This window comes from Hemiscyllium ocellatum, chromosome 2 (genome assembly GCF_020745735.1).
Source record: "Hemiscyllium ocellatum isolate sHemOce1 chromosome 2, sHemOce1.pat.X.cur, whole genome shotgun sequence".
Classification (NCBI taxonomy): domain Eukaryota; kingdom Metazoa; phylum Chordata; class Chondrichthyes; order Orectolobiformes; family Hemiscylliidae; genus Hemiscyllium; species Hemiscyllium ocellatum.
In genome coordinates, this window is record NC_083402.1 from 61,396,733 (window position 1) to 61,423,718 (window position 26,986).

Below are 26,986 nucleotides of genomic sequence, written 5' to 3' on the forward strand. Positions count from 1 at the left end.
CGTTCACTCCTGTTAGAGATGGTCATTGCCTGGTACTTAAGTGGTCTCGATATTACTTGCCACAATTCAGTTTTTGGTATCAACAATTATTTTGGAGTCCTGCATGACCACAAGAACAAGTCAGAACCTAGGAATCCTGCAAAGGGACAGCTCACCTTCTGAATCCTGAAAGTCTGCCTTCCACCTACAAGGTGCAGCAGGAATGGGAGGAATTGCTTACAATTGTTTGGATGATTGCAGCTTCAACAACATTCGAAGCTTGACACCACTCAGGACAAAGCAGCCACTTGACTGGCATCCCATTCACCATTTTGAATATTCAGTCCTTTCACCATGCACACACAGCAGCACTGCATACCGTCCAAAAGATACATTGCAGAAAATCACCACAGGTCCTTTGAATCTCAAAGCCGCTACCATTGAGAAGGACGAGGGCAGTAGATTTATGGGAAAACTGCCAGTTGCAAGGCACATCAAAATCACTCATTATCCTGACTTGAAAGTGTATCGCCATCCCTTCATGTCATTCTGTCAAAATCCTTGAACTCCCTCTATTATAGCGATGTATGTGCAACTACACTAAATGGATTGCAGGAGCTGGACAGTGCAGGTCAGCATCACGTTCTCAGAGTTGTGATGAAGGTTCACTGGACTCTAGATGTTAGCTCTGTTTTTCTCATAGATGCTGCAAGACTTGCTGGATATTTTTCTGCATTTTCTGTTTTTGTTTCAGATCTCCAGCATACATGGTTCTCTATTTTATTATATAACATTACTTTTGACCTGGACATACAGAAACTGTTTAATAACTAGCTACAATTAAGCAAAATCTAATTTGCTATTTCACTTTATTAAAAAAAGTCAAAATTGTTAATAATGAAAAATAACTCAATCCTGCATTATGAATAAGTTTGATGAAATAAGATTGGATATGGGAGAAGAGAATGCAGAATATTGCCAGAATTAAGGCACACTTCAGGCAGAAACCGTTCCATGGTGCATTCCTCTTTTTCAGCTGAATTGATTGCTTATAGACCTCATATTTACTTGTATTTACTATGGTTACGGCCTTACTAGAGAACTTTGCTACATAGTGCATGCAACAATCAAAAACGTTTAATGTTTCAAATCCATCAGAATAAATACACTGTCTTCTAATGTGAGCACAAACACATTTTCAAAACCTGCTCAGCTGTTTGTCAACTTCTCTGCAGATGGTACATTCAGGGAAAGGGCATGCGACATTCCTGTCCATGAAAATCCAAAGGCCAGATAGCTTTCATTGTACTGTCTCTGAACAGCTTTTGCTTTTTTTCCCCTTTGGGTTCAGATGATTCTTCAGTTGAATTAGCAGAATTGAATCATCTGTTTTGGCAAGAAACTTAGCCATTTCTTCTTAGAATCAATTAGAGGACTTAGATCAGCGTTCTAGTTAAAATTAAAAAAAATTCACTTCAAAATCCATGCTAAAGTGGAAACTTATCTGGACAGGCAGGTCTGTTCCACAATTGTTCGCTTCTTTCCTGCACATGCTCAGACCAAACAAGTGCATTTCTTTACATAAACCGTGTGGAATATGGTATTGGAAGTCTGTGAAATGCTGCAGCTTCCTAGAAATCTTGCAGCACGCTTCTCGCCTCGCCACACCGCACAATTGTGCCAGAATGTAGAAAGTTCTGCAGTTGTTTTCTTAAAATGTGAGTCAATTGAAATGCAAATAGAATATGTTCATAAACATCCTTGCACATCATCTTTGGATTTGGCTAAGATAAGAGTTCCATACTTTCTTCTTAGAAAATCTAGATTATAGCTGATCACTGGTGGCCTAAATAATTTTTTTTCCCCTTTTGGATGTGAATTTCAAATGTAGAGAATTTGATTTATTGTCACATGTACCTAAATACAGTGAAAAGTTTTGTTTTACAAGCTGTGCAGGCAGATCATAGCATACAAGGGCATTCAGATCATAGGGTATTCAGCCATGTGAGGCATTCAAGGTTATGGCTGCACAGGAGGTGCACAAAAGCAAGATCAACATTAAGTTTGAAATTAGAGGGGTCAACTCAGCAGTCTAATAACAGCAGGGAAGAAGCTGTTTTTAATCTGTTGGTACGTGTGTTTAAGGTTCTGTATCTTCTGCCTGACAGAGGAGGTTGGAAGAAATATTGCAGGGGTGGGAGGGGTCTTAGATTTTCGCAGCCTAACTGGGGCAACGAGAGGTGCGGATGGAGTTCATGGCAAAGCGTGATTTAATATATAAAGCAGGTATCTAAATATACATTTAGATTGCTTCTTATGGTTTACTTACTTTGCTTAAAGTTATGCTTTGTCTTACTCCATTTTCAGATGTTGGATTCAGAGTTGGTGGAAGCACAGGTATCAACTATATTGTTCTTCAAGTTCATTATGGAGACATCACTGCATTTAGAGGTATGAGGACCAAAGTAAAGAAAGATAAAAAGTTGCATTTACAAATAATTATAATACAATACAATTGACATTTTATTATCTCATTGTCTGACAATGCATCTGTATCTCAGTAATCCCTTTTATTTCTAATAAAAGCTGATGGTAGCTAGAATATTTGTTTGGAAAGAGATTATTAATTTCCAAAGAGCATTATAAATGAGAGCAGTAGTAGTCCATTCGTTGCTGGCAAAATACTGAAATCTCTTATGAACGAAGTCTTAACATAAATCTAGAAAAGCATCCTCAGTTTTGAACAAATCAACATGATTTTACTCCCATTAAATCCTGTTCGACCAAATTCATTGCAATTTTTTGAGGGTGTAACTGGTAATCTAAGGAGAGTCAACACAAAAGTCATTCAATAAAATGTCTCACAAATGATTAATGGGCAAGATAAGAGGTTGAGGAATTGGGGTCTTCACATTAGCATTGAGAAAGGATTGGTTATGTCCAGAAAGCAGTCTGCAGGCATAGGTCAGGCATTTTCTGGTTACTGGGAATTGATTAATGCCAGTACCACAACAGTCACTGCTGGAGCCTTGCCCTGTTTACAATGTAAATTAATGATTTAAGAGATTAGATTACTTAGTGTGGAAGCAGGCCCTTCAGCCCAACAAGTCCACACCGACCCGCCGAAGTGCAACCCACCCATGCCCCTACAATTACCCCTTTACCTCACACTATGGGCAATTTAGCATGGCCAATTCACCTGACCTGCACATCTTTGTGACTGAGGAAACCGGAGTACCCGGAGGAAACCCACACAGACATGGGGAGAATGTGCAAACTCCACACAGTTGCCTGAGTTGGGAATTGAACCCGGGTCTCTGGCGCTATGAGGCAACAGTGCTAACCGCTGTGCCACCATGCTGCCCACGAGGTGGAGTAGTTTTTCTAACTTTGCTGATCATACCAAGTTAAGTGGACAAGTAAGCTGTGGAAAGGATCCAAAGTGGCTGCATCTGTCAGAGAGATTAGGTGATGGATGGATTATAATGCAGAGAAGTGTGAATCGTTCCCTTCAGTTGTGAGAATAGAAAAACAGACTACTTTTAATAGGTATGTAAATTTCTGGTAAACTTCTCAACGAAGTCTCTTTAGATTCAAAATCATTAGCTCCTTTTTACAACTGACTCACTTGAAGGTGTTTGACATTCCTTGAATAGGTTTTTATAATGTGATTTTTGGATAAAATTGAATTGCAGACAAGCATATAAGTCAGAATTGAGGGATACTGTAGAATCCCTACCTGTGAGCCAGAAGGCCCAGGTTCAAGTCTCACCTGCTCCAGCGGTGTCAAACACATCTGAACAGCTTAACCAGTAAACTGGAGACTTATGTGTGAACCAGCCATCCTATACTTTCTGCAAACAAGTGAAAGTAGCTGGAGAAGAAGAATCAAGGTGCAGCACATCTTGAAAAGCCAAAACGATCATATCAGTAAATCCCGTGGACATGGACCATTGTACTACCTTCCCATGACACCCACTCTTCCTCCCCCCGCCCCCCCCCAGCCCCCCCACCATGTGTCTCACTGCATTTGAGAGGTGGGGGAGAGAAAGTATAAAGGGGCAAAGTTTGACCTGGTAGAGTTACATGTTAACGGTTTATAATTATTTGTAGCTAGAATTTGACTTGTACAGAAACCAGGAGTCTAAAAGGCAGGAAAATTAGGGAATTTTTGCATACTTTAATAAAATCTTGAACTTTTGTTATGACTCTGAATAATGGAACTTGATTTCCTGCTGGCTACCCCAATAAGTTTTAACAATTTTAATTGACAGTTCCTGTAAAGCTTCTGGTTTGTATTTGCCATTGAATGCGAGTGATGTTCTAGAAATTGTTTTGTATACCACCAGCACAAAATAATGTATCAAAATGACATTTCTTAGAAAGCATATTTACAGCAAATATGCAACTATTCTTTGTGGCTTTTTTTGGGTCTGGTTAATGTTCCATCACTTTTAAGCTGAACAAAAATGTTTTTATTGAGATCTTCCATCTCACTGAGGAGGATTCAGGTTATTCACTATCCAACAATCTGCTTAAAAATCTGTTTTTACAGCTGTGACAAATTGCATCATTGTAGCCTCAACAATCTACAATGTTCTCAAACAGTCAATAATAATAAAGCAACCCATAACTGTCATTAAAAAAAATTCAGTTTGCCTTATCTCCCAAAATTAATACATCATTTGAAAATTTCCAGGATCTTCTCCACAGCTTTTTTCAAAACGAATCAGTTTTTCGATAGGTCATATCCTACTCCTGTATCGAATTTCATTGAAATCCATTTGTTAGGTTCTGAGATATATTGTTTACAGATTAACAAGGGAACATCACGTTTAATCTACAATGTACAGTAAACAATATATTGTGTAATCTAACATCTGTTCCAGCTCAATGTGCAAAGGTTATTGATAAGTAATGTTTGCTAAAAGAAGGCATGTTTTAGAGTGTAGGTTTGCTCGCTGAGCTGTAGGTTTGATATCCAGACGTTTCATTGCCTGGCTAGGTAACATCATCAGTGGCGATCTCCAAGTGAAGCGAAGCTGTTGTCTCCTGCTTTCTATTTTATGTTTTGTCCTGGATGGGGTCTTTGGGGTTTGTGGTGATGTAATTTCCTGTTCGTTTTCTGAGGGGTTGATAGATGGTATCTATATCTGTGTTTGTTTATGGCGTTGTGGTTGGATTACCAGGCCTCTGGGAATTCTCTGGCATGTCTTTGCTTAGCCTGTCCCAGGATAGATGTGTTGTCCCAGTCGAAATGGTGGCTTTTTTCATCCATGTAGGGCTACAAGGGCAACACACAAACGAAGCTGTATCAGAACACTATTCCAACAAGCCACCACACACTGCAGCACAGACGAACTTCGGAAAACAGAGGAGAACCGCCTACACAACGTATTCAAGAAGAACGGATACTCAAAAAAATACAGTCCACAAATTCCTCAGAACAAACTGCAACAAGCAGACCAAACACAGCCAGAAACCCTAACCACCTTACCATATATCAAAGAAGTTTCAGAAATGACTGCCAGACTACTAAGACCCCTCTGAATCCTAGTAGCACACAAGCCCACCAACACACTCAAACAAAAATTAACAAACTTAAAAGTCCCCGGTACAACCCATGGACAAAACCAACGTCATCTACAAAATTCCATGCAAGGACTGCCATAAACACTACGTAGGACCAACAAGAAGAAAGTTAGCCACCAGGATACACGAACACAAGCTAGCCACAAAAAGACACGACCCTCTCTCCCACGGAGGAAACAAAACACCATTTCGACTAGGACAACACCTCTATCCTGGGACAGGCTAAGCAAAGATATGCCAGAGAATTCCTAGAGGCCTAGCACTCCAACCACAACGCCATAAACAAACACATAGATCTAGATACCATGTATCAACCCCTCAGAAAATGAACAGGAAATGACATCACCACAAATCCCAGGAACTCTATCCAGGACAAACATATAAATAGAAAGCAGGAGACAACAGCTTCGCTTCACTTGGAGGTCGCCACTGATGTTACCTAGCCAGGTAATGAAATGTCTGGATATCAAACCTATAGCTCAGCGAGCAAACCTACACCCTAAACCTCAACATGAGCTACAAACCTTGCGAAGGCAAGTTTTACTGAAAAAAAGAGTTTGAATTTGTCCAGAGGAGTAATGATACCGGTATAAAATGCTGAGAATTTTAAAGTCCTTTGCAATTTAAATTCTGTTAAAGCTTTATTCATATCTTTTCCTTTCAGATAATCACAAAGATTGCTCTGGTGTGACATTACAGATGACATTTCGTCAGTAAGTATCCAGATTTAAGCTCGTATAAAACAGTGTATCTTTGTGATATCCCATAATAGGGCCACCGCTAAAATACTGTATTATCGTACAACAACTTCCAAAAAATACAAGTTGCGACCCTAACTTCTTTATGAATTCACACTTCTACAGACCAAACTCTTAATATGGGCTGTCAATGTGCTATGATTTAATAATATCTACAGCCATGGGATCGGCTTCTACATAAACAGTGATAGCGTCCAAGTAAAACAACACAAAAATGTAGTGCATTTAGAAACAAAAAATGCAAAATGTGACTGCAGGAAATATTATTCTAACAGCTGTAATGTAGACAACTAAATCTGGAAGAATACATCATGTCACCTTGGGAGAGTTAGAAAATGTGACTGAAAGTTTAATTGAGTGAATTTAAGAAACCATCTAAAAGACTGGAATGAAGTTCTGAAATAGAGTTTCGAGTTTGAGTTCTGGTGAATAAGATTAAATTTGCTGAAGGCAAATGGTAAAATAAATAGAGAAGGATATACAGAGGGCTGGAGTTAAAGAACAGAATGAACGAAGGAAGTAGTGAGTAAAATGCTTGTGACTACAATAAAAGATTTAATAGCAGAGCATTTGGAAAACTAATAGAATTAGACTAAGTTATCATGGCTGTATGAAAGGGAAATTATTTTTGACAAATCCCCTAAAGAAATCAAAATGTAAAATTAAAATATGGTATTAGGTGTACTTTACTAATGTGAATTGAGAATTGGTAGGCAAGAAACAAGGAGTAGAAAGAAATTGATATTTTTCAGAATGGCAGGCAGTGAATGACTGGGTACCGCAGAGATCAGTGCTAGACTCCAACTCTTCGCAATACATATTAATGATTTAGATGACTGATCTCAAGGTTTGCAGACAACACAAAACTGGGTGGTTAGATGAATGGTGAAGAGGATATAGAGATGCTTCAATGTGATTTGGATAAATTCAGAGTGGCAGATGGAAGTATAATGTGAAAAAAATGTGAAGCTATTCCTTTGTAACAAAAATAGGAAAGAGGATTATTATCTGAATGGCAAAAGATTGGGAAAGGAGGAGGTGCAACAAGACCCATGTGTTCTCCTAAACCAACCACTGAAAGTAGACATGTGGGTACAAAAGTGAAGAAGGCAAATGGTATGTTGTCTTTGCAGTGACTGGATTTGAGTAAAGGAGCAGGAATGTTTTGCTGCGGTGGAACACAGCCTTGGTGAGACTGCGCCTGGACTATTGTGTGCAGTTTTCGTCTCCTTTTCTAGGAAGGATGCTCTGGCTATGTAAGGAGTGCAACAAAGGTTTCCAGATTGATTCCTGGAATGGCAGGACTGATGGATATAGACTGGATCTGTTAGGACCACATTCACTGGAGCTTAGAATAACGAGGGGATTATCTCATAGAATTCTAACAGGACTATAGAAGGTAAACGCAACAATGATATTCCCAATGCTGAGGGAATCAAGAATTAGGAATGGTAGTTTAAAGGTATGGAGTGAGCCATTTAGGACTGAGCTGAAGGGAAATTTCTCTTCTTGCTCCAAAACTTCTCTTGAATCTTTTCTGCACTTTCCAAAAACTGGACAGAATAATTCAGTTGAGGCCAAACCAACATTTGTGCAAGATAGGAATAATCCTTTGGTCTTTTTATTCTCTACCCCATTAGCTGAATGCTCTGTGCTTTATAAGCCACACTTTCTACTCCTATTGAGAGTTCCAATTGTTTCCGTGTACACAAATCCAGGTCTCTCTGTTCATGCACCTCTTTTAATATTGTACTCTTTTTGTTGTCTCCCCAAGCACTTGTCAAAATTAATCCCTTCACGTTTCTCTGCATTTTATTTAACGCTTGTCCAACCAGTTCATCAACCTATTAGTTTTATCTAGTTTTTTGTTCTGCACAATTCTTGTGGTTCATAATGGTTCCAGGTTTCATGTCATTCATAAATTTTTGGAGGTCATGCTCTGTACTTCACATTCTAAGTCAATTATGCAAATCAGAAGAAGCAAATAACCCTGTACCAGCCTAGGGGAAGCCCATGACAAGCCTTCCTACAGTTTTACAAACATACATTGCACAGTAGTTCCTGTTTCTTTTACCAATTTTATACTTCTACTCAACTTTTAATTACTTATATTCAGTTTGGTAAAATCATCCCAATTTTTGATAACTATTACTGATTTTGTAGCTGGAATACAAAATCCATACTGTAGAAATAGTATTGTCTGTTTTATTTATATTGAATGATGCAAGATTTTCAATGAAACTGAATATAAAGTAATCATCATTCTCTATCTATTATGGATCAGAATTCGTTTGGCATCTATGAAGAAAATGTTTTAGTATAGTCACTGAACTTGCAAGGTAATAGTAACGAACTTTGTTTTCCTGCAGGCAGCCTTTGATTGCTGGGATTTATCTCCTCATGTCTCATGATGCTGTCATACCACCAGGAGAAAAGGGTGAGCTTCAACTGTCATTTTATATATTTCCTGAAGAAGGGCTTATGCCCAAAACGTCGATTCTCCTGTTCCTTTGATGCTGCCTGACCTGCTGCGCTTTTCCAGCAACACATTTTTAAGCTCTGATCTCCGGCATCTGCAGTTCTCACTTTCTCCTATTTGTATGTTTTAGTCAAGCTATTTTGTTACTTTTACCGAAGGTACCTTGTTATCAATTAATTAACTTTGAAAAGTGGTTACTTTTGTTATGTATTGTAGAATATATTGGCAGTTAGATGCACAGAGCAGGGTCCCAAGAACATTAGAAGTTAATGAATGAAATCTGTTTTGATGATTTAGGGAAGAATGACGTCAACGAAATTAGAAGAACTCTGTTCTTTTCTTTTAATTGTGTTTTTGGACTTTGTGTCTACATCAGCCGATAAATGAGGCCTTAATATTATCTCATCAACGCATTATCCCCCTCTAACTGACTGCTGAGACTAAATGCTCATACTCAAAATGAAGAATGGTATATCTCCTTTCCACTTCCACCTTCAGGTGACAATAAGGGTTGGCTTAATAATGGATGCGATTGTGCAGTATAAAAAATGACTTCTGATGGACTCTGCTGATTATGGCAGGGCAATTTAGAACCCTGTACCAGTCCTAGGTGTGTCAAAGCTGCTTGAGTATTGTTGCAGATGCACACATTCAAATAGTGAGTATTCTGTTACATTTTTGACTTGTATCTTGTGGATAGTGGAAAGGCATGTGGGGGGGGTGGGGGGGGGGCGTTGGGGTTCAGGAAGTGGGTTACTTGCAGCAGAAATACTTGCTTCTGACCTGCTCATGTAGCCACAACTAATCCAATTGAGTTTCTGGTCAATGGTAACCCGCAGGATGTTGATAGTGGGGGGGGCTTCAGCGATGATGCTTAAATGTCACGGGATGATGGTTAGGGTCCTTCTTGATGGAGATGGTCATTGCTCATTCTTTGTGTGGTGCAAATGTCACTTGCCACTTATCATCCCAGGCCAGAATGTTATCTAGCTCTTGCTGCATATTGACATGGGCTGCTTTAGTATCTGAAAAGTTGTGAATGGTCTTGAACTTGTGCAATTACCAGCGAACATCCCTACCTCTGTCCTAATGTTTGAAGGGAGGTCATTGATGAAGCAGCTGGAGATGGTTGAGCGTAAGACACTCACCTGAGGAATTCCTTTCATGATGTCCTGGAGCTGAGGTGATTGACCTGTAACAATGACTCCTGCCAGTGGATTTTCCCCTGATTCCAGTTGTCTCAACTTTTGATAGAGCTTCTTGATGACACTTCATCAAATGCTGCCTTGATTAAATGCAGATTAAGACTGGGAATAATGGGCAGATGCATAGACTCATATAGAAATGACAGTGATAATGCTTCACTGAGGGCAATAAATCTTTGTCACTCTCTGTCCCAGAGAGTTGTTGGCCATAAGGTGTTCTGAGTGCATTCAAGACTCTGATCAACAGATTTTTATGTATTTTAAACATCAAGAGTTAGTGCAAAGTTGAAGTAGAAAATTAGTCTTTATCCCATTGAATGTTGGAGCGTAATTGAGGACTGAGCTGCATACTGTTGTGTCTATTTCTTATAATAGATTCTTATCTTAAAACTTCTTTTTACCTTCAGGAAATATATTAATGTAAGTAATAAATTTTCATGCTTTGAATTAAATGTATAGCATCAGTTTGCGGATTGTTTATGTATCAAACTGTACATAATTTAAACAACTTTCATGGTCTTTGTACCTACCCTTTCTTGAATCACAAATACTCTATTGCCAAATTGGCAGATGACCTGCTTTTCGTCATTCCTAAACTTCGCATTAAAAAAAAAATCAAAATGCTGCAGATGATGGACTATAAACAGAAAATGCGAGAGAAATGTAGCAGATTGAACCACGTCATTTCTGATACTTTCTCACCCCTATGGCAATTTCCATGCAGTCATAGAATGTCTAGTACTTGACATTGTTACCTCACCCCTCCTCATTGTCCAGGGCCACCAAGTATTTACTGTTCCGATGTCCATACAAATTGGTGGACCAGCTGAGTTCCTCCTGTGTTTTCTATTTTTATTATCTTAGCCTAAGCTATGTTTATTCCTTCCCATAGCAACCTCCTTGAATTTAGAAACTTGCATCTCACTATTATGTGAATTAAATCCTATGACTCAGTGCAGTATAAATTTAAATATGAACCACAGTATTGAGAGCAGAACACTGGTGGTATATCTAATTTATCAGCAAAGCCAGTCCTTTGCACTCCGTAGGAAAATGGACAAGATCAAGAAATGTGTTCCTAAAAATAGTGTAATATATCATATCTTCCTATTGCCGTATTCTTAATGTAGATGCACTTTATTGCTGCAAACAGTAATTGTTTGAAATCAAGTTGTTGGTAAGATGTCTGAGAAACGTCAGTACTCTGTGACAAATTTGGCTTGCAGGTTGATCCAAATGCTGCAATTCCTTAACTAATTCTATCATGAAAACACTATTATTAAAGGAAGTATTGGAGTTTAAGAATGATCGCCACCTTCTCTAATAATTATCAATAGGCAATAAATACAACTTGCCAGCAATAACTGTAATATAGGAATCCTGAATTAATATAAATGGGTAGAATTGAAGTGTGATCCCAACATACACTATTCCAGAATTCCATGGGATTGAAATAGTATATGATCTTCTCAGAGGCTTTAAAACCATTACTGTACACATACTTGAATAGGTTATATTGTTTGCCTTGCTTCAGCTCATTTATATCTAAAAAATGTGAAAATTTATCATGTTTGGGATTTCATATAATATATTATGAAACAATTAGAAAAATAAATTGCTGATATCTGTAAGCAGAAAGTTATTTCTGAAGTTTAATTTGTAGGAAGGCGAGTATCTTTAATAATCCTCATATGTTTTACTGGAATGAATCACATTAGACCAAAACTATACGTTGCTTAATTTATTTTTCATTTCATAGCTTATACCTTTCTTAGAATTTAGTTGACATTCATATTTCAATGTGCAAAAGTGGAGTTTTATGAGGCCTTTTAAGGATATTTTTTAAAAAAAGGAAAAAAGTCAGTCTAAATTTAGTTTATTTTTCTCAGATAAACGACAACTTTTATCAGTTAGTCTAGTTAAATAACTCTGCTATTAGATACAAAATGAGAATTAAAATAAAAGGACTAGTAATAAGCTTCAATTGCACGCTCAAGAATGTGCTACAAACCTGAAACCAATCCAGAAAATGCTAGAAACCCTGAAATGTTTGTGAAGAGAAACAAGTTAGTTAATCAGGTGAGTACATCAGAAGCCTTAATGAAATCTTAGATCTTGTGGCTTTGCATTTCACTCTGGATCCCACCAACCGGTCACAGAACCTTGTTTTGTGATTTACAGAAGCAAGAATAAAGTAAATAATTGCTAGTACAGAACTTCAGTATTGCTGGGGAAACAAAAAAGTTTATCAAAGCTTTTCATCAGGACAATTAGCAAGAATAAAATTTAGGGGAAACGCAACATTTAATCAGTATGAGTGGAAAGTGCTTATTGGTTGGCATATAGACTCTGGTAGAGGCATTACATGGACAATGTACCAGTTAATGATTTTTGACTGCTGCATGTCAGACTTATTTAACTTTAAAGGTAAAAAGTTGACTCTGGTCAAGGCATTGCTCTGAAGTGAACCAACAAAGGGCTGAGTATTTTATTGAGTTGAAACAAGTAGGGTGTGTGTACATAGTGCAAAGAAGTCTTCTTTGCAGAAAGAAAGACTATTATCTTCGAGTGCATGCATGTATGACACATTGTGAACCCTGTGGGCAATCTAAATTGATTGTCAGCATTATTATCCACACATTGTGGATTATCCAGCACATGTTGATCAATTTAGGAATGACATCTAATGTTGGACACTGGCACTAAAACCCATATATTCATACAGTAAATGTTAATTTTCAACCTTAATTGGTATTCTTGTGAATTGTCCTTGAGAGTGCAGGATGATAAGGTTCAACAAAATGTGTTGTCTTTAAGGTAATGTAGGGAGGTTCCCAATTTTTAATTGAGCCAAAATTATAGGTTCTAAATATGAAATGATCCATAATGATCCAGAATAAATTCAGGAGATGGTTATTCACTAAAGAGCAATAAGAATGTGGAACTTTCTTCCTTTTATGAAGTGTTTGATGTGAATAACATGAATACCATGAACTTGTAGCTGGATGAACAAGTTGTGGGGGTAAAAAAAGATTTGCATGGTGATATGATGAAAGGGAGGAGAAGATTTGAGGAACATAAAAACTGATATTAACCAAATGGTCTGAATAGTCTGTTTCTGTGTTGTGATTTTTTTAAATGTTATCTATTGCTCATAAGTATTTTTTCTTTCAGTTGTAAATGCAGATATTGCTTGTTTGTATAAACAAGCTACAATACATCCATTTGCTTTCAGAACTCATACTCATCAATTAGGTAAGAACCGTGTATTCTTAAATAATTAAATTTCTTGAATTTTCTGAGAACATTTCTTAAAATGCCATAAATTTTGGAACCGTCTCAAAACATTGGCATTGTGTTTATGTCAGCCTCCCTGGTATTTTTATGTAGTTATGGAATACGTAAAGGTGATTCCATCCATCAAGCCTCCTTTTGCTGCAAATCATAAGAATTTATATCCATAAATTAAAGCAAATATTTAACAGACGCAAAAAGGAAATTAGTAAATTTCAGTTGTGAAGCTCCAAAGATATGAGAGCAAAGCCTAACGATACCTTGTTTCATGTCGCACACAATGCAGTTGTCACTGCACTCCGTAGATGACTTCCTATTGAAAATAACACATGAATCATGTTTCTTTAGCGAATTTAATCATCTGGGTTTATTGTTATTTTAAATCTCCTTGTTTTGTTAATGACTGTCATTGCAGCATATTGTTGCAAATGTTCCTGTCTTGGAGTCTGTTAATCAACGTACTAATTTTTGAAATTTAATGATGAATTTCAGGGGACTAATCATGTCGTCATCAAGGTTGTACATGGTACAGGCATCCAAGTTCAACTGATTACAATAATAATAAGTTATAGAGTCAGAGAAATGCACAGCACGGAATCAGATCCTTCTGTCCAACATGTCCATACCGACCAGATATCCCATCCCAATATAGTCCCACCTGCCAGCACCCGGCCCATATCGCTCGAAACCCTTCCTAATCATATACCCATCCAAATGCTTCTTAAATGTTGCAATTGTACTAGCCTCCACCACTTATCTGGCAGCTCGTTCCATAAACGTACCCCCTCTGCATTAAAAAAAGTTGCCCCATAAGTCTCATTTATATCTTTTCCCTCTCATCCTAAACCTATGCTCTCTAGTTCTGGACTCCACCACTCCAGGGAAAAGATTAACTGTTTATCCTACCCTTGCCCCTCATGATTTTATAAACCTCTATAAGGTCACCCCGCAGCTTCCAAACCTCCAGGGAAAACAGCCCGAGCCTAGTCAAACTCTTCCAGCAGCTCAAATCCTCCAACCCTGGCAACATCCTTGTCAATCTTTTCTGAACCCTTTCAAGTTGCATAACATCTTTCCAGTAGGAAGGAGACCAGAATTGCACACAATATTCTAATAGTGGCCTAATCAGTGTCCTATACAGCTGCAGCATGACCTCCCAACTCCTGTACTCAATACTCTGACCAATAAAGGAAAGCGTACCAAACGCCGCCTTCACTATACTATCTACCTGCAACTCCACTTTCAAGGAGCTATGAACCTGCTATCCAAGGTCTCTTTGTTCAGCGACATTCCCGAGGACCTTACCATTAAGTGTAGAAGTCCTGCTAAGATTTGCTTCCCAACATACAGCACCTCACATTTATCTATATTAAACTCCATCTGCCACTTCTCAGCCCATTGGCCCATCTAATCAAGATCCCATTGTAATCTGAGGTAACCTTCACTGTCCACTACTACACCAATTTTGGTGTCACCTGTAAACTTACTAACTATACCTGTTATGCTCACGTCCAAATCATTTATATAAATGGTGAAAAATGGTGGACCCAGCAATTGATTACAAACCTTTTTTCTAATATTTGAATTATAACATCTGTTATAGGCAATTTTTTAAGGCAAAATAATCATATAACCATATGATATTAAGTAACTTTGTTAATTTCAGAAATATCATTCCTTTCTTGCATCTGAATGAGGTAACGCTTATATAGTTCGTAAAGTAGAGAAATAGGATTAATGGAATGAAAATGTCTGTTAAACAGCCTGAGGAGCTGAGATGCACAAAACTAAGCCATTGTAGCACCACTATTGATGGATGCTGTAAAAGCATTACATCTTTAACCAATCAATTGCCGTCATAAACTCATTATAAGTACAGAATAGGCAATTTCCAGTAGTGAAAGTGGACAACTGGAAGTAAAACTTTGGTAAAATTAGATAATTTATTTGGGTCCTGAAAATCTGTTACACGGGTATCAAGAGAAGATTGCCAGTGACCTCTATCAGTAAGCCTGCCAGAATCCTCCATGTCAGGGTGAAGCTTCCAAAGGACATGTCTCAGTTACCTCCTTAGTGGCAATGTCAAAATTTGGATGAAGTGCTAATTGGGAGTGTCAGGGGAGTGGGGTTTTTTCTCCCTCTCCTCGAAATTGTACATCATAACAGTCTGCTTTAGAATATTTTGCCTCCAAAGTAGTTCTGTCCTTCAGCGATCCAGGATAGGATTTTGTCCTGAAGTCAGCAACAGGCCTTATAATCAATTATTATTAGTGTCATTGATCTGAATGAGGATACTATTGGATCCCTTTGAAAATTGGACAAGTAGAGCACTCATTTTGGCGAGTCCTGCATCTTTTAAAATAGTGACTACCTCAACTGCAAAGCCCCAACCCAGTTTGTCTGTGTTCATATTGACATTCCAACAGATTGGGCTATGAATTTGAGGCATGTTTTAAAATTATGCTATTCGCCATAGATCATTTATTTGAGTAGTGTTTCTGCTCAATAGAAAATATTTCATTACCTAGCATAAAATGTAACTTGGGTATTCCTGAAACCATTATCTACTACCTTATCAAAAGTGTTCGAGCATAAGTTCACAATGTATGATTAATGTGAACTTAGAATTCCAATACATGTATATGAATGAGGAAAATTTGCTGATGGACCCAACAAAGTTGTAATTTGAAGAAACTCGATCCAAATTTTTTTTCTTTCCCTTAAATAAAAATGCTGTTTTACACTAATTGTCCACTGTCAAATGTTTGTGCCTTCGCAAAACTTTTGAACAATTCACTTTGTGAGAAGTATGACATAATGGATCAATTGAAAACTACACAATTACTGATCAGATATTTGAGAAATACTAGTTTGCGTCTGTAAGTCTCCTCCCTAACTGTCAGAAATGCTCTGCACCCTTTGTCAGCCTGACAGCACTTCAGCTTAATTTTTCAAATAGTTACAGGACCACCATCTCATTATTTTTGTCAAGTTTTGGCTGGTTATATGACATGCTAACAATGTATTTTTAAAAATTAGACTCTTAAATGCATTAAAGATACTTGCTGTGAAGCCATATTAAAAAATGTATTTATTCTGGACATCAGCCCAAGTAGTTTTAGGGTACAAATTGATTATTTTTCAAGTTATGGTGCAATGTAGAACATAGGTTGGATACAAGAAGCTAATGTAATGCACAAGACGATAATGGGAAAATTTGAAAGGTGACAGTTAAAGTAGGTTTTAATCATTCTGAAGCACATTTTGAGGTAAGGGACTCAAAATTTGGTTATTACATCGAGAAGAAAGAAAGCTCACATTGCTATATAAACAGCTTTGCCATGCACACTGTGGACTAATTATGACCTGATGCTCTCAGAAGTGGAGTTAAGTGTTCAACCTTTCAATTAGGTAATTTCAATGGTTGAATCTGATGTATGGACTTAAATACTATTTACGTGTAAGAGTGATTGAGTATGATTTGTTGATGGAATGCTTGGCTGAAACTTAAGTTTGTTGCTTGTAAAGTACAATTGCACAATGAAAATTTAAATTTGTGTAATCAGAAATTTTTTAGAATATGTTCATTATATAGGAAATAGTGTCAATAATATATTAAGAGCATGCTTTTTCAGATAAAGTTAAATTTGGAACTATAAAAATTGAGTCGTCTTAGTTAACTCAGATCAAGTAAGTCGGAAAATATTTTAACGTCCTTGTTTAAAGTTGTCAATCTTAAAGTTGTACATGTAAAATCTTATACTAGAAATATTGCTGCTGATGTATGCTCGTGCACTTTTAAATGCACTCTGCTGAAATGTATATTCTGCATTTTCAGAATTGACAATGAAAAAAAAATTCAACATCAAAGAAATTAGCTGAACTGCATTGAATACCTAGAATAAACATTTAATTGTCCCTAACCCCTCTGACAGCAATTGATGTGTGGGGAAAAAACATGAGTCTGTTCAAATCTGCAGTTTTGTTTCTAAATGTAGAAATGTATTTTCATCGATATATGGTGGAAAAAGTAATATGTTAGAGTGACCCAATTGTTTTGGTCTCAGCTGACTGCACATGTTAACCTGGTATGCAATTTGTAATTTATGACCTTTTGTCATAGCTTCCAACTATGCCCTTTTGTGCCCCGAGTACCACAAATGTTCAATATTTATGTTTCAATGCATTTTTTCCCTTGAGGCATGCCAATAACTTGCATTCAATGTTGATTTCTGTAATTTTAGGTCAAGTGGTTAGTGGATACAGAGTAAGGGATGGAAAATGGACATTAATAGGTCGACAGAGTCCACAAATGCCCCAGGTATGTTTGTTCCTCAGTACAAAATCATAGAGATGTACAGCACGGAAACACCTTCATCCAACTCATCCATGCCAACCAGGTATCCCAATCCAATCTAATCCCACCTACCAGTACACGGCCCATATCTCCCAAACCCTTCCTATTCGCATATCCATCCAGATGCCTGTTGAATGTTGCAATTGTACCAGCCTCCACCATGTACCACCCTCTGCGTGAAAAATCTGCCCCATAGGTCTCTTTTATATCTTTTTTCCCCCCTCACCCTAAACCTATGCCCTCTAGTTCTGGACACCAGCACTCCAGGGAAAAGATTAACTATTTATCCTATCCATATTCCTCATGATTTTATAAACCTCTATAAGGTCACCCCTCAGCCTCTGACGCTCCAGGGAAAACAGTCAGAGTCTATTCAGCCTCTCCCTATATTCAAATCCTCCAACCCTGGTTGTAAATCTTTTCTGAACCCTTTCAAGTTTCATAATAACATTCCGATAGGAAGGAGACTAGAATTGCACGCAATATTCCAACAGTGACCTAACCAATGTCCTGTTCAGCTGCAACATGACCTCCCAATTCCTGTACGCTATACTCTGACCAATAAAGGAAAGCATACCAAACGTTGCCTTCACTATCCTATCTCACTGCGACTCCACTTTCAAGGAGCTATGAACCTGCACTCCCAAGGACCTTACCATTAAGTGTATCAGTCCTGCTAAGATTTGCTTTCCCAAAATGCAGCACTTCACGTTTATCTAAATTAAAATCCATCTGCCAATCCTCAGCCCATTGGCCCATCTGATCAAGATCCCATTGTAATCTGAGATTACCTTCTTCGCTGTCCACTACACCTCCAATTTTGGTGTCATCTGCAAACTTACTAACAATACGTCTTATACTCCTATCCAAATCATTTATTTAAATGACGAAAATTAGTAGACCCAGCACCGATCCTTGTGGCAATCCACTTTTCGCAGGCCATCAGTCTGAAAAACAACCCTCCATCACCACCCTCTGTCTTCTGCCTTTGAGCCAGTTCTGTATCCACATGGCTAGTTCTCACTTCCATGAGATCTAACCTTGATAACCAGTCCCCCATGCGGAACCTTGTTGAACTCCTTACTGAAGTCCATGTATGTCACATCTACCACTCTGCCTTCATCAATCCTCTTTGTTACTACTTCAAAAAACTCATCAAGTTTGTGAGACATGATATCTCACGCACAAAGCCATGTTGACTATCCTTAATTAGTCCTTGTCCCTCAGGATTCCCTCCAACAATGAGCCCATCACAGACATCAGGCTCACTGGTCTATAGTTTCCTGGCTTGTCCTTACCACCTTTCTTAAACAGTGGCACCAGGTTAGCCAACCTCCAGTGTTCTGGCACCTCACCTGTGACTATCGATGATGCAAATATATCAGTAATGTCCCTAAGAGCTCTAGGGTACACCTGAACAGGTCCGTAGGGTTTTTATCCACTTTTTTGCATTTGAAGACATCCAGCATTCCTCCTCTGTATTCGTGACATTTTTCAAGATGTCACCATCTATTCCCCTACATTCTATATCTTCCATGTCCTTTTCCACAGTAAATACTTATGCAAAATACTCATTTACCATCTGCCCCATCTCCTGCATCTCCACACAAAGGCCACCTTGCTGATCTTTGAGGGGCCCTATTCTCTCCATAGTTACCCTTTTGACCTTAATGTATTTGTAAAAACCCTTTGGATTCTCCTTCACTCTATTTGCCAAAGCTATCTCATGTCCCTTTTTTGCCCTCCTCATGTCCCTCTTCAGTATACTCCTACTGCCTTTATACTCTACTAAGGATGCACTCTATTTATCCTTTCTATACCTGACATATGCTTCCATTTTCTTAACCAAACCCTCAATTTCTTTAATCATGCAGCATTCCCTATACCTACCAGCCTTTCTTTTCACCCTAACAGGAATATACTTTCTTTGGACTCTCAACCGGTGACAAGCAGTGTCCCGCAGGGTTCAGTGTTGGGGCCGCAGCTGTTCACGTTATAGATTAATGATCTGGATGAAGGCACTGGGGGCATTCTAGCAAAGTTTGCCGATAATACAAGGTTAGGTGGACAGGCAGGTAGTACTGAGAAAATGGGGAAGTTGCAGAAGGATCTAGACAGTTTGGGAGAGTGGTCCAGGAAATGGATGATGGGATTCAATGGGAGCAAATGCGAGGTCTTGCACTTTGGAAAAAAGAATACAAGCATGGATTACTTTCTAAACGGTGAGAAAATTCATAAAGCCAAAGTGCAAAGGGATCGGGGAGTGCTAGTTGAGGAATCTCTAAAGGTAAACATGCAGGTTGAGTCTGTAATTAAGGAAGCGAAAGCAATGTTGCCATTTATCTCGAGGGTTGGAATATAAAAGCACCATTGTGCTACTGAGACTTTATAAAGCTCTGGTTAGGCCCCATTTGGAGTATTGTGTCCAGTTTTTGGTCCCCACACTTCAGGAAGGACATACTGGCACTGGAGGGGATATTCACACAGATGATCCCTGGAATGGTAGGTCGAACATACGAGGAACGGCTGAGGATCCTGGGATTGTATTCATTGGAATTTAGAAGATTCAGAGGAGCTCTAATAGAAACTTATAAGATAATACATGGCTTGGAAATGGTGGACGCTAGGAAATTGTTTCCATTAGGCGAGGAGAGTAGGATCCGTGGACACAGCCTTAGAATTAGAGGGGGTAAATTCAGAACAAAAATGCGGAGACATTTCTTCAGCCAAAGAGTGGTGGGCTTGTGGAATTCATTGCTGCAGAGTGCAGTGGGGGCTGGGACGCTAAATGTCTTCAAGACAGAGATTGATAATTCCTTGTGACATCAAGAATTTAAGGGCTATGGGGAGAATGTGGGTAAGTGGAGTTGAAATGCCCATCAGCCATGATTGAATGCTGGAGTGGACTCGATGAGCCGAATGGCCTTAATTTCACTCCTATGTCTTATGGTTATCTCATTTCTGAAGGCTTCCCATTTTCCAGCTATCCCTTTACCCACAAACATCTGCCCCCATCAGTTTTTGAAAGTTCTTCCTTAATACTGTCAAAATTGGCCTTTCTCCAATTTAGAACTTCAACTTTTAGACCTGGTCTATCCTTTTCCATCACTATTTTAAAACTAATAGAATTATGGTCACTGGCCCCAAAGGGCTCCTCAAGCCACTTGCCCTGCCTTATTTCCCAAGAGTGGGTCAAGTTTTGTACCTCCCCTAGTAGGTAATCAGAATATTTTCTTGTACACTCTTAACAAATTCCTCTCCATTTAAACCCTTAACACTATATGACAATCCCAGTCTATGTTTTGAAAGTTAAAATCCCCTACCATAACCTATTATTTTTATAGATAACTGAAATCTTACAAATCTATTTCTCAATTTCCCTCTGCCTATTAGGGGGTCTATAATACAATCCCAATAAGGTGATCATCCCTTTCTTATTTCTTCGTTCCACCCAAATAACTTCCCTGGATATATTTCTGGGAATATCCTCTCTCAGTACAGCTGTAATACTATCCCTTATCAACAAAGCCACTCCCCCTCTTGCCTCCCTTTCTATCCTTCCTATAGCATTTATTTCTTGGAACATTTAGCTGCTAGTCCTGTCCATCCCTGAGCCCTGTAATTATGATATCCCAGTCCCATGTTCCTATCCATGCCCTGAGTTTATCTGCCTTCCCCATTAGGTCTCTTGCATTGAAATAAATGCAGTTTAATTCATCAGTTCTACCTTGTTCTCTGCTTTCCTCCTACCTGCCCCTTACTGTCTCTCGTTTGTTCTCAACTGTACCGGTGTCAGATTGATCTCTTTCCTCAGTATCTCCCTGGGTCCCACCCCCCTACCTTACTAGTTTAAATACTCCTGAGCAGCTCTAGTAAATCTCCCTGTCAGTATATTAATCCCCTTCCAATTTAGGCGTAATCCGTCCTCCTTTATACAGGTCACTTCTGCTCCAAAAGAGCTTCCATGCTTCAGAAAAGAGCTTCAGAAAAAATGGGCTTGAATCTTGCTGGGGTAGAATTCTTGCAGTGGTTCAATTTACTGGACTTAGTACTTCTCTTGGATTAAGAGTTTTGTATCCTGAGAGTTGATACTGCAATGACAGCAGCTGGACAATTGAGGGCTTGCTAACAACAGAGCCACTAATCTATCTCATTCATGAATGATACTTGATTGTAAAAGGAAGCAAGTAATGACAGAAAAGGAGGCTGAATGTGATTTGAATCATGAAGTAATAAAGGAAAGAGATTGGATTAAGGGAGAATGAAGACAAAGGGTAGAGTAAAGAAGAATACATATAAATTTTGAAAACTCTTGAGCTATTTGCTACCTGTTTTTTAAAAAAAACCACAATTGAAGTTATTCCCTTTCTGTATTCAAACGGCTGATTGGTATTTCAAGAACATGAATCTTGACATCAAATTAATTAGCAGATCTAATTTTCCCCAAACTTCATTGTTAACTCTTACATAAATACAGCAACAACTTGAAACTCATGGAAAGGTCAATGGCAAGTTGCCATTTCTTGAGGGTAATAGCAGGAATCAGCAAATTATTACAATTTCTAAATTGTAAATTGGACCATATTTTCCATGCTACAAGTTACTGCATCATATATTAATAATGCAAAGAGTTATTGGTGGCAAATTCTGGGTCATTGTCTTTAAAAGCTATTTACTTAAAATGATTGCCATGAAATTTTCTAAACTGTCTTTTTGGAACTTTGCATGTTCTTCTCAGGCTTTCTATCATGTGGAACACCCAATAGACATTAAATATGGCGACACCATAACAGCTAGATGTGTGTTCACAGGAAAAGGAAGAACAACTGTTACACTGATAGGGTAAGTCTTAAATTGACGTGTTTGATAAGTGACATAGTATTTTTAAAGTTTTATTTGTCAATTGTTATGCACCAGACAAAACCTATGAAAATATATTTAGTAGACTGCCTGTACCCTAACCTTTTTCTTATTTTAAAGTGTAACGTCTCCTGTTCCAGATACAATTCAATTAGTCAAACTACTCGATATTAAGCAGAACACACTTTATTAAAACATAAAAAGAAATGAATTGGATTAACTATAACAATAAAAATGTTTAATAAAATAATACATGTATTAACTACCACTAACTGACTTCCAATATAATAAAATCCCATATGTACACCCTTGGCGAAGAAAAATTCAGTAAAACAGGTTATCTCACATGCAGTTGTAGCAGCAGGAGGAAACTCCCAGCTTTTCGCTGTAAGAGAGGAATAGAAGCTTCCACATCTAGCTTCAAGACCCCAGCAACTGCAGAAACTAAAAATCTTGGTTTTGTGGGAGCTTGACCCCACCATTCAGGCTGCTTCTATTGTTCCAATCTTTTCAAAAAAATAAAAATCCCTGGCCTTGTAAGCTGTTTACTCTATTGGCTTTCAGCAGACAGTTTTTCATCTCTATCTCAACCTTTCTTCATAAAATAAAATTAAAAAAAAGTAAAGACATAGTATTTCGGTGTGTTTTATAAAAATATTTAATATTTTTGATTCTTCAGTGATAAATTGATTTAATAACATTATTCAAATTGCCATGGCTTATGAAAAGTAAAGTCTCCAAATTCCCAGAGAGAGTGCTCTCTCGATTGAGAGACAACTGGTGGTGAATTTCACCTGAAGGTCACCATGCCTGAGGGGAAGGGCAAAGTTGAGAAACCAGAGTGGTGACTTTATCTGGTATAGAAATTGAACCTGCGCTGTTGGCATCTGCACCCCAAGCAGCCATCCAACCAACTGAGCTAAGTGACCACCTCATGGCTTAAATAGAATATATTGCTGCATTTTGTCCATATGATTGGAAAGTACATTATTGAAAGAAACAAAGTCTTTGCACTTGTGTTCCAAACCTTTAGCAATAAAAGCTTTTAAGCATATGATTTCGGTAATGCATGTTATGACACTAGAGGTTAAGCCAAACACTAGGAAAAGCTCGCCTCTCCTCATAATCTGTCAGTGAGTGGCAGCAAACTCTCAAATTCCACTATTTAAAGAAAATGACATCAATTTATTTTTTAAAATCAAGAAGCACACATTAAGCAATGTTAAACTATTCATAACTCAAAGCTCCCCTTTCTCTTAACTGCTTACTATCTGCCTCCAACTCTATAACAATATGCTGTGACAGTAAGACATTTAGTAAAATTAATCAACTTACTTTCAAAACCACACAGCCACTGTTGTCATCTGTGTCTGTATATCTTCCGGTTGAGGATCTTCTTGGGTTTTTCTTTTTACTGCGGGTATGTTTCATATGAAAAGTTACCTTTGATAGAGATTGTTTCCTAATTTCTTGGAGAGCAAGATGTTAGATCTCCAGGAGCTCTGCCTTGATGGCAATTGCTCTCTCTAGTTTTCAAAATGTCCATAATTTTATGCCCTAACATTGGATTGTCTCATTGGTTCGATGATAGCAAAACACCAAATTCAAACTTGATTGGATTTTAGTATCCTGGGGCATAATTTAAACTGATCAGTTAATTTTGAATTGTTGTCAAAACAGCAACGCAAACTCAAGTATCCATTTCACAGCCAAATGTTACATATTTTCAATTTTCCAATAAACTCTGGGACTACCATCTCGTCAGCTTGTAAGCTCTTTGTTAAAAACCACATTCCCACTCTCTTGAAAGTACAGTACACACTTTCAACTTCATAACATACAGAAACAAGGACTGTTACTTGAATCTCTATGATTGCACTGTTGATTGACGTGGAGCTACCATTTGTTCCAGGAAGAGTTGCAATACCATGCAGTCATCTAGCTTCTGTTCACATTCTTACTGTATTGCCATGGGTTGCATGCCCCGTTTTTCAAACCTAGATAGAGAAGTGATGATTTCTTCTCCAGCCAAATAATCTCTTCTATCTCTATTGCAAACTCTCCTTATTTTCATGTTTTCTCTCAAGCCCTGGGCATTTGGCTTACTAGCTATGTCCACTTAACTGACTTGTTTAATAGTCAAGTTTTTTGAGACAATTTATTTTGTGTGGGTGTCAGTTTTTGCAAGGGGAAAATTTTTTGAAGTTTAATTTCGAGTGAAGGGTAAAGTGGGGAAGCAATCACTGAAATGAATGGGGAATACCTGATCAACAGACTCTTTTCTTTTGGATGGCTCTCTGTACAGCCCTAAACGATAGAACTAACTTTATCCATATAATCTGCCAAGGTTTTGTCAGTTTTCTATGTGCAAGGTAACCTGCCACCATGAAGATTCCTCCTTTTTAGGCAGGATTGGTGTACAAATTGTACCTTTTGTAATTGCATCCTCAGGTTGCTGTCAGATCAGAGGAATTGCCAGAATCACTTGAGGTCACTGAGCCTTATGCTTGTCCGCACAACCAAGGAAAGCACCAACCAACCCCTCCATAATATCTAGGCTTTGGCTAACAAGTGGCAAGTAGCTTTTGTTGAGACAAGTGCCTGGCAATGATCACCTCCAAGAAGAAAGAATCTAACCATCATCCTTGACATTAAATTACCATCGCTAAATTCCCCACTGTCGACTGTATGGGTTAACCAAATAAATACTGTAGCTACACGAGTAGGTCAAAGGCTAGGAATCCTGTGGTGAGTAACCCATCTCCTGATTTCCCAAAGCCTGTCCACCATTTATAAGGCACAAGTCAGGAGTATGACAGAATACTCCCCACTTTTTGGATGAGTGCAGCTCCAACAACAATGAAGGTTTGACACCATCCAGGATAAAGCAACCTGTTTAACTGGGACCACATCCACAAACAGTCATTCCATCCACCAGTAGCATCAGTGTGTTTTATCTACAAGATGCACTGCAGTGGTTCCTTACACAGCACGTTCCCAACTCGTGTACCCTTCCATCTAACAACAGCAGGTACATGGGAACAGTACTACATGTAAGTTCCTCTCCAAGCCATCCTAGAACTTTATCCCTGAAGACATTGTGGGTCTACCTACGATACAGACTGTAGCAGTTAAGGAAGGCAGCTCACCACCATCTTCTCAATGGCAACTAGGGATGGGACATAAATGCTGGCCTTACTCGTAATGCTCACATCCCATGAATGAATTTTTTAAAAAAGCTGAGGCTGAGTTATACTCAAAATTATTCTTCATGGCCAATTTCCTTAGAATTAATGACCAAAGATGGTCATATAGAAATAATTACATATGAATGTTTAAGGTTATTTAAAGTTAGCAATGCTAGATTTTGGTTATGAAATTGTAACTTTACTACCTGTACCCTAAGTTGCAACAAGTCTTGTTCACACTTTGCTTGCTGACTTACCTTGGCTAAGAAACATCTCATATTAAAATACGCATCTTGCTTTTGAATTCCTCTGTTGCCTGGCCCACCCTATCTTAATAAGCTTTATCAGCCTTCAACTCTGAAAGATCTCTGCACTTATTTTCTGACCTGGTTAGTGTCCACAGTTTTTATTGCTTTATCACTTTATCACTGACTGTTGTGCCCTCAGTTGACTACTACTTCGAAATTCCTTTGGAGGTAGTTGAGAATTTCCTCCCAAAGTATCTTGAATTTTGTTTAATTTAGTTAAAAGTTGCAGCAAGTGTCTCCCAATGTTTAGAAATACCTCACAGGACTTCTGTCATGATCCTGCCACACGTCTCATCATAGTACAAGTCATTCACGCCCCTTTAAGATTCCATTCAATGATTTCTCCAGAAGTTTTTCTCTGGTTATGTGATGTTTTGACTTTGTCTTTGCAAGCCTTTCCTTCAGTCTCACTCCAGTCTAGATTTGAAATTAGATCCCTTATCTAAAGTTACAACCCTTTCCACATTTCTGGTATTTCATTGTCCTGCTGGGCAGTGTTCTGGACTGGCCAGACCACTCAAAACATTTTTAAGCCGGTAGCCCAGACTATAACTTGGCAATTTGTTTCAGTTGTGTACAGTGAAAATTACCCAGAGTAAGTGAGCGAGGTTGACTACGAGGTTTTAAAATTACACAATGTAACACAAAGAACAGAATAAAGAACTCGTACAGAACTCAGTCTATCCAAACTCAACTTAATTATGCTGTTCCAAATTTACGCAACACTCCCAATAAACAAACCCCCTAAAAACACAGTAACAGGTTGAAGTTAAAAGGGCAGAAAGAGAGACAGCCTGTTTACACAGTCCCTGCTGGACTCCCCACTAGTTCTGGACTGAACTGCTCAGCTAGAGAGCCGACCACACCCCTTTCATTATACAGGTCACTTCTAAAACATGACCACTTTGGCTTGAGGTCTCATCTGTTTACATATAAACAAAGGCCCCTCATTACCCTTTAATCTCT

General features: G+C 38.3%; 1 protein-coding gene across 6 annotated transcripts in view; it reads left to right on the top strand.

Annotated features, from left to right (window-relative positions):
* The window catches only part of pam (peptidylglycine alpha-amidating monooxygenase), a 214,185-nt gene that overhangs the window by 111,224 nt on the left and 75,975 nt on the right, over positions 1-26,986 (top strand). For all 6 annotated transcript variants that reach the window (XM_060837028.1, XM_060837056.1, XM_060837066.1 and 3 more), the window contains exons 7-12: positions 2,347-2,430; positions 6,236-6,284; positions 8,699-8,766; positions 13,188-13,268; positions 17,552-17,628; positions 22,403-22,506. In XM_060837028.1, coding sequence (XP_060693011.1) covers positions 2,347-2,430; positions 6,236-6,284; positions 8,699-8,766; positions 13,188-13,268; positions 17,552-17,628; positions 22,403-22,506 — 463 coding nt within the window. The remainder of the gene's footprint in view (positions 1-2,346; positions 2,431-6,235; positions 6,285-8,698; positions 8,767-13,187; positions 13,269-17,551; positions 17,629-22,402; positions 22,507-26,986) is intronic.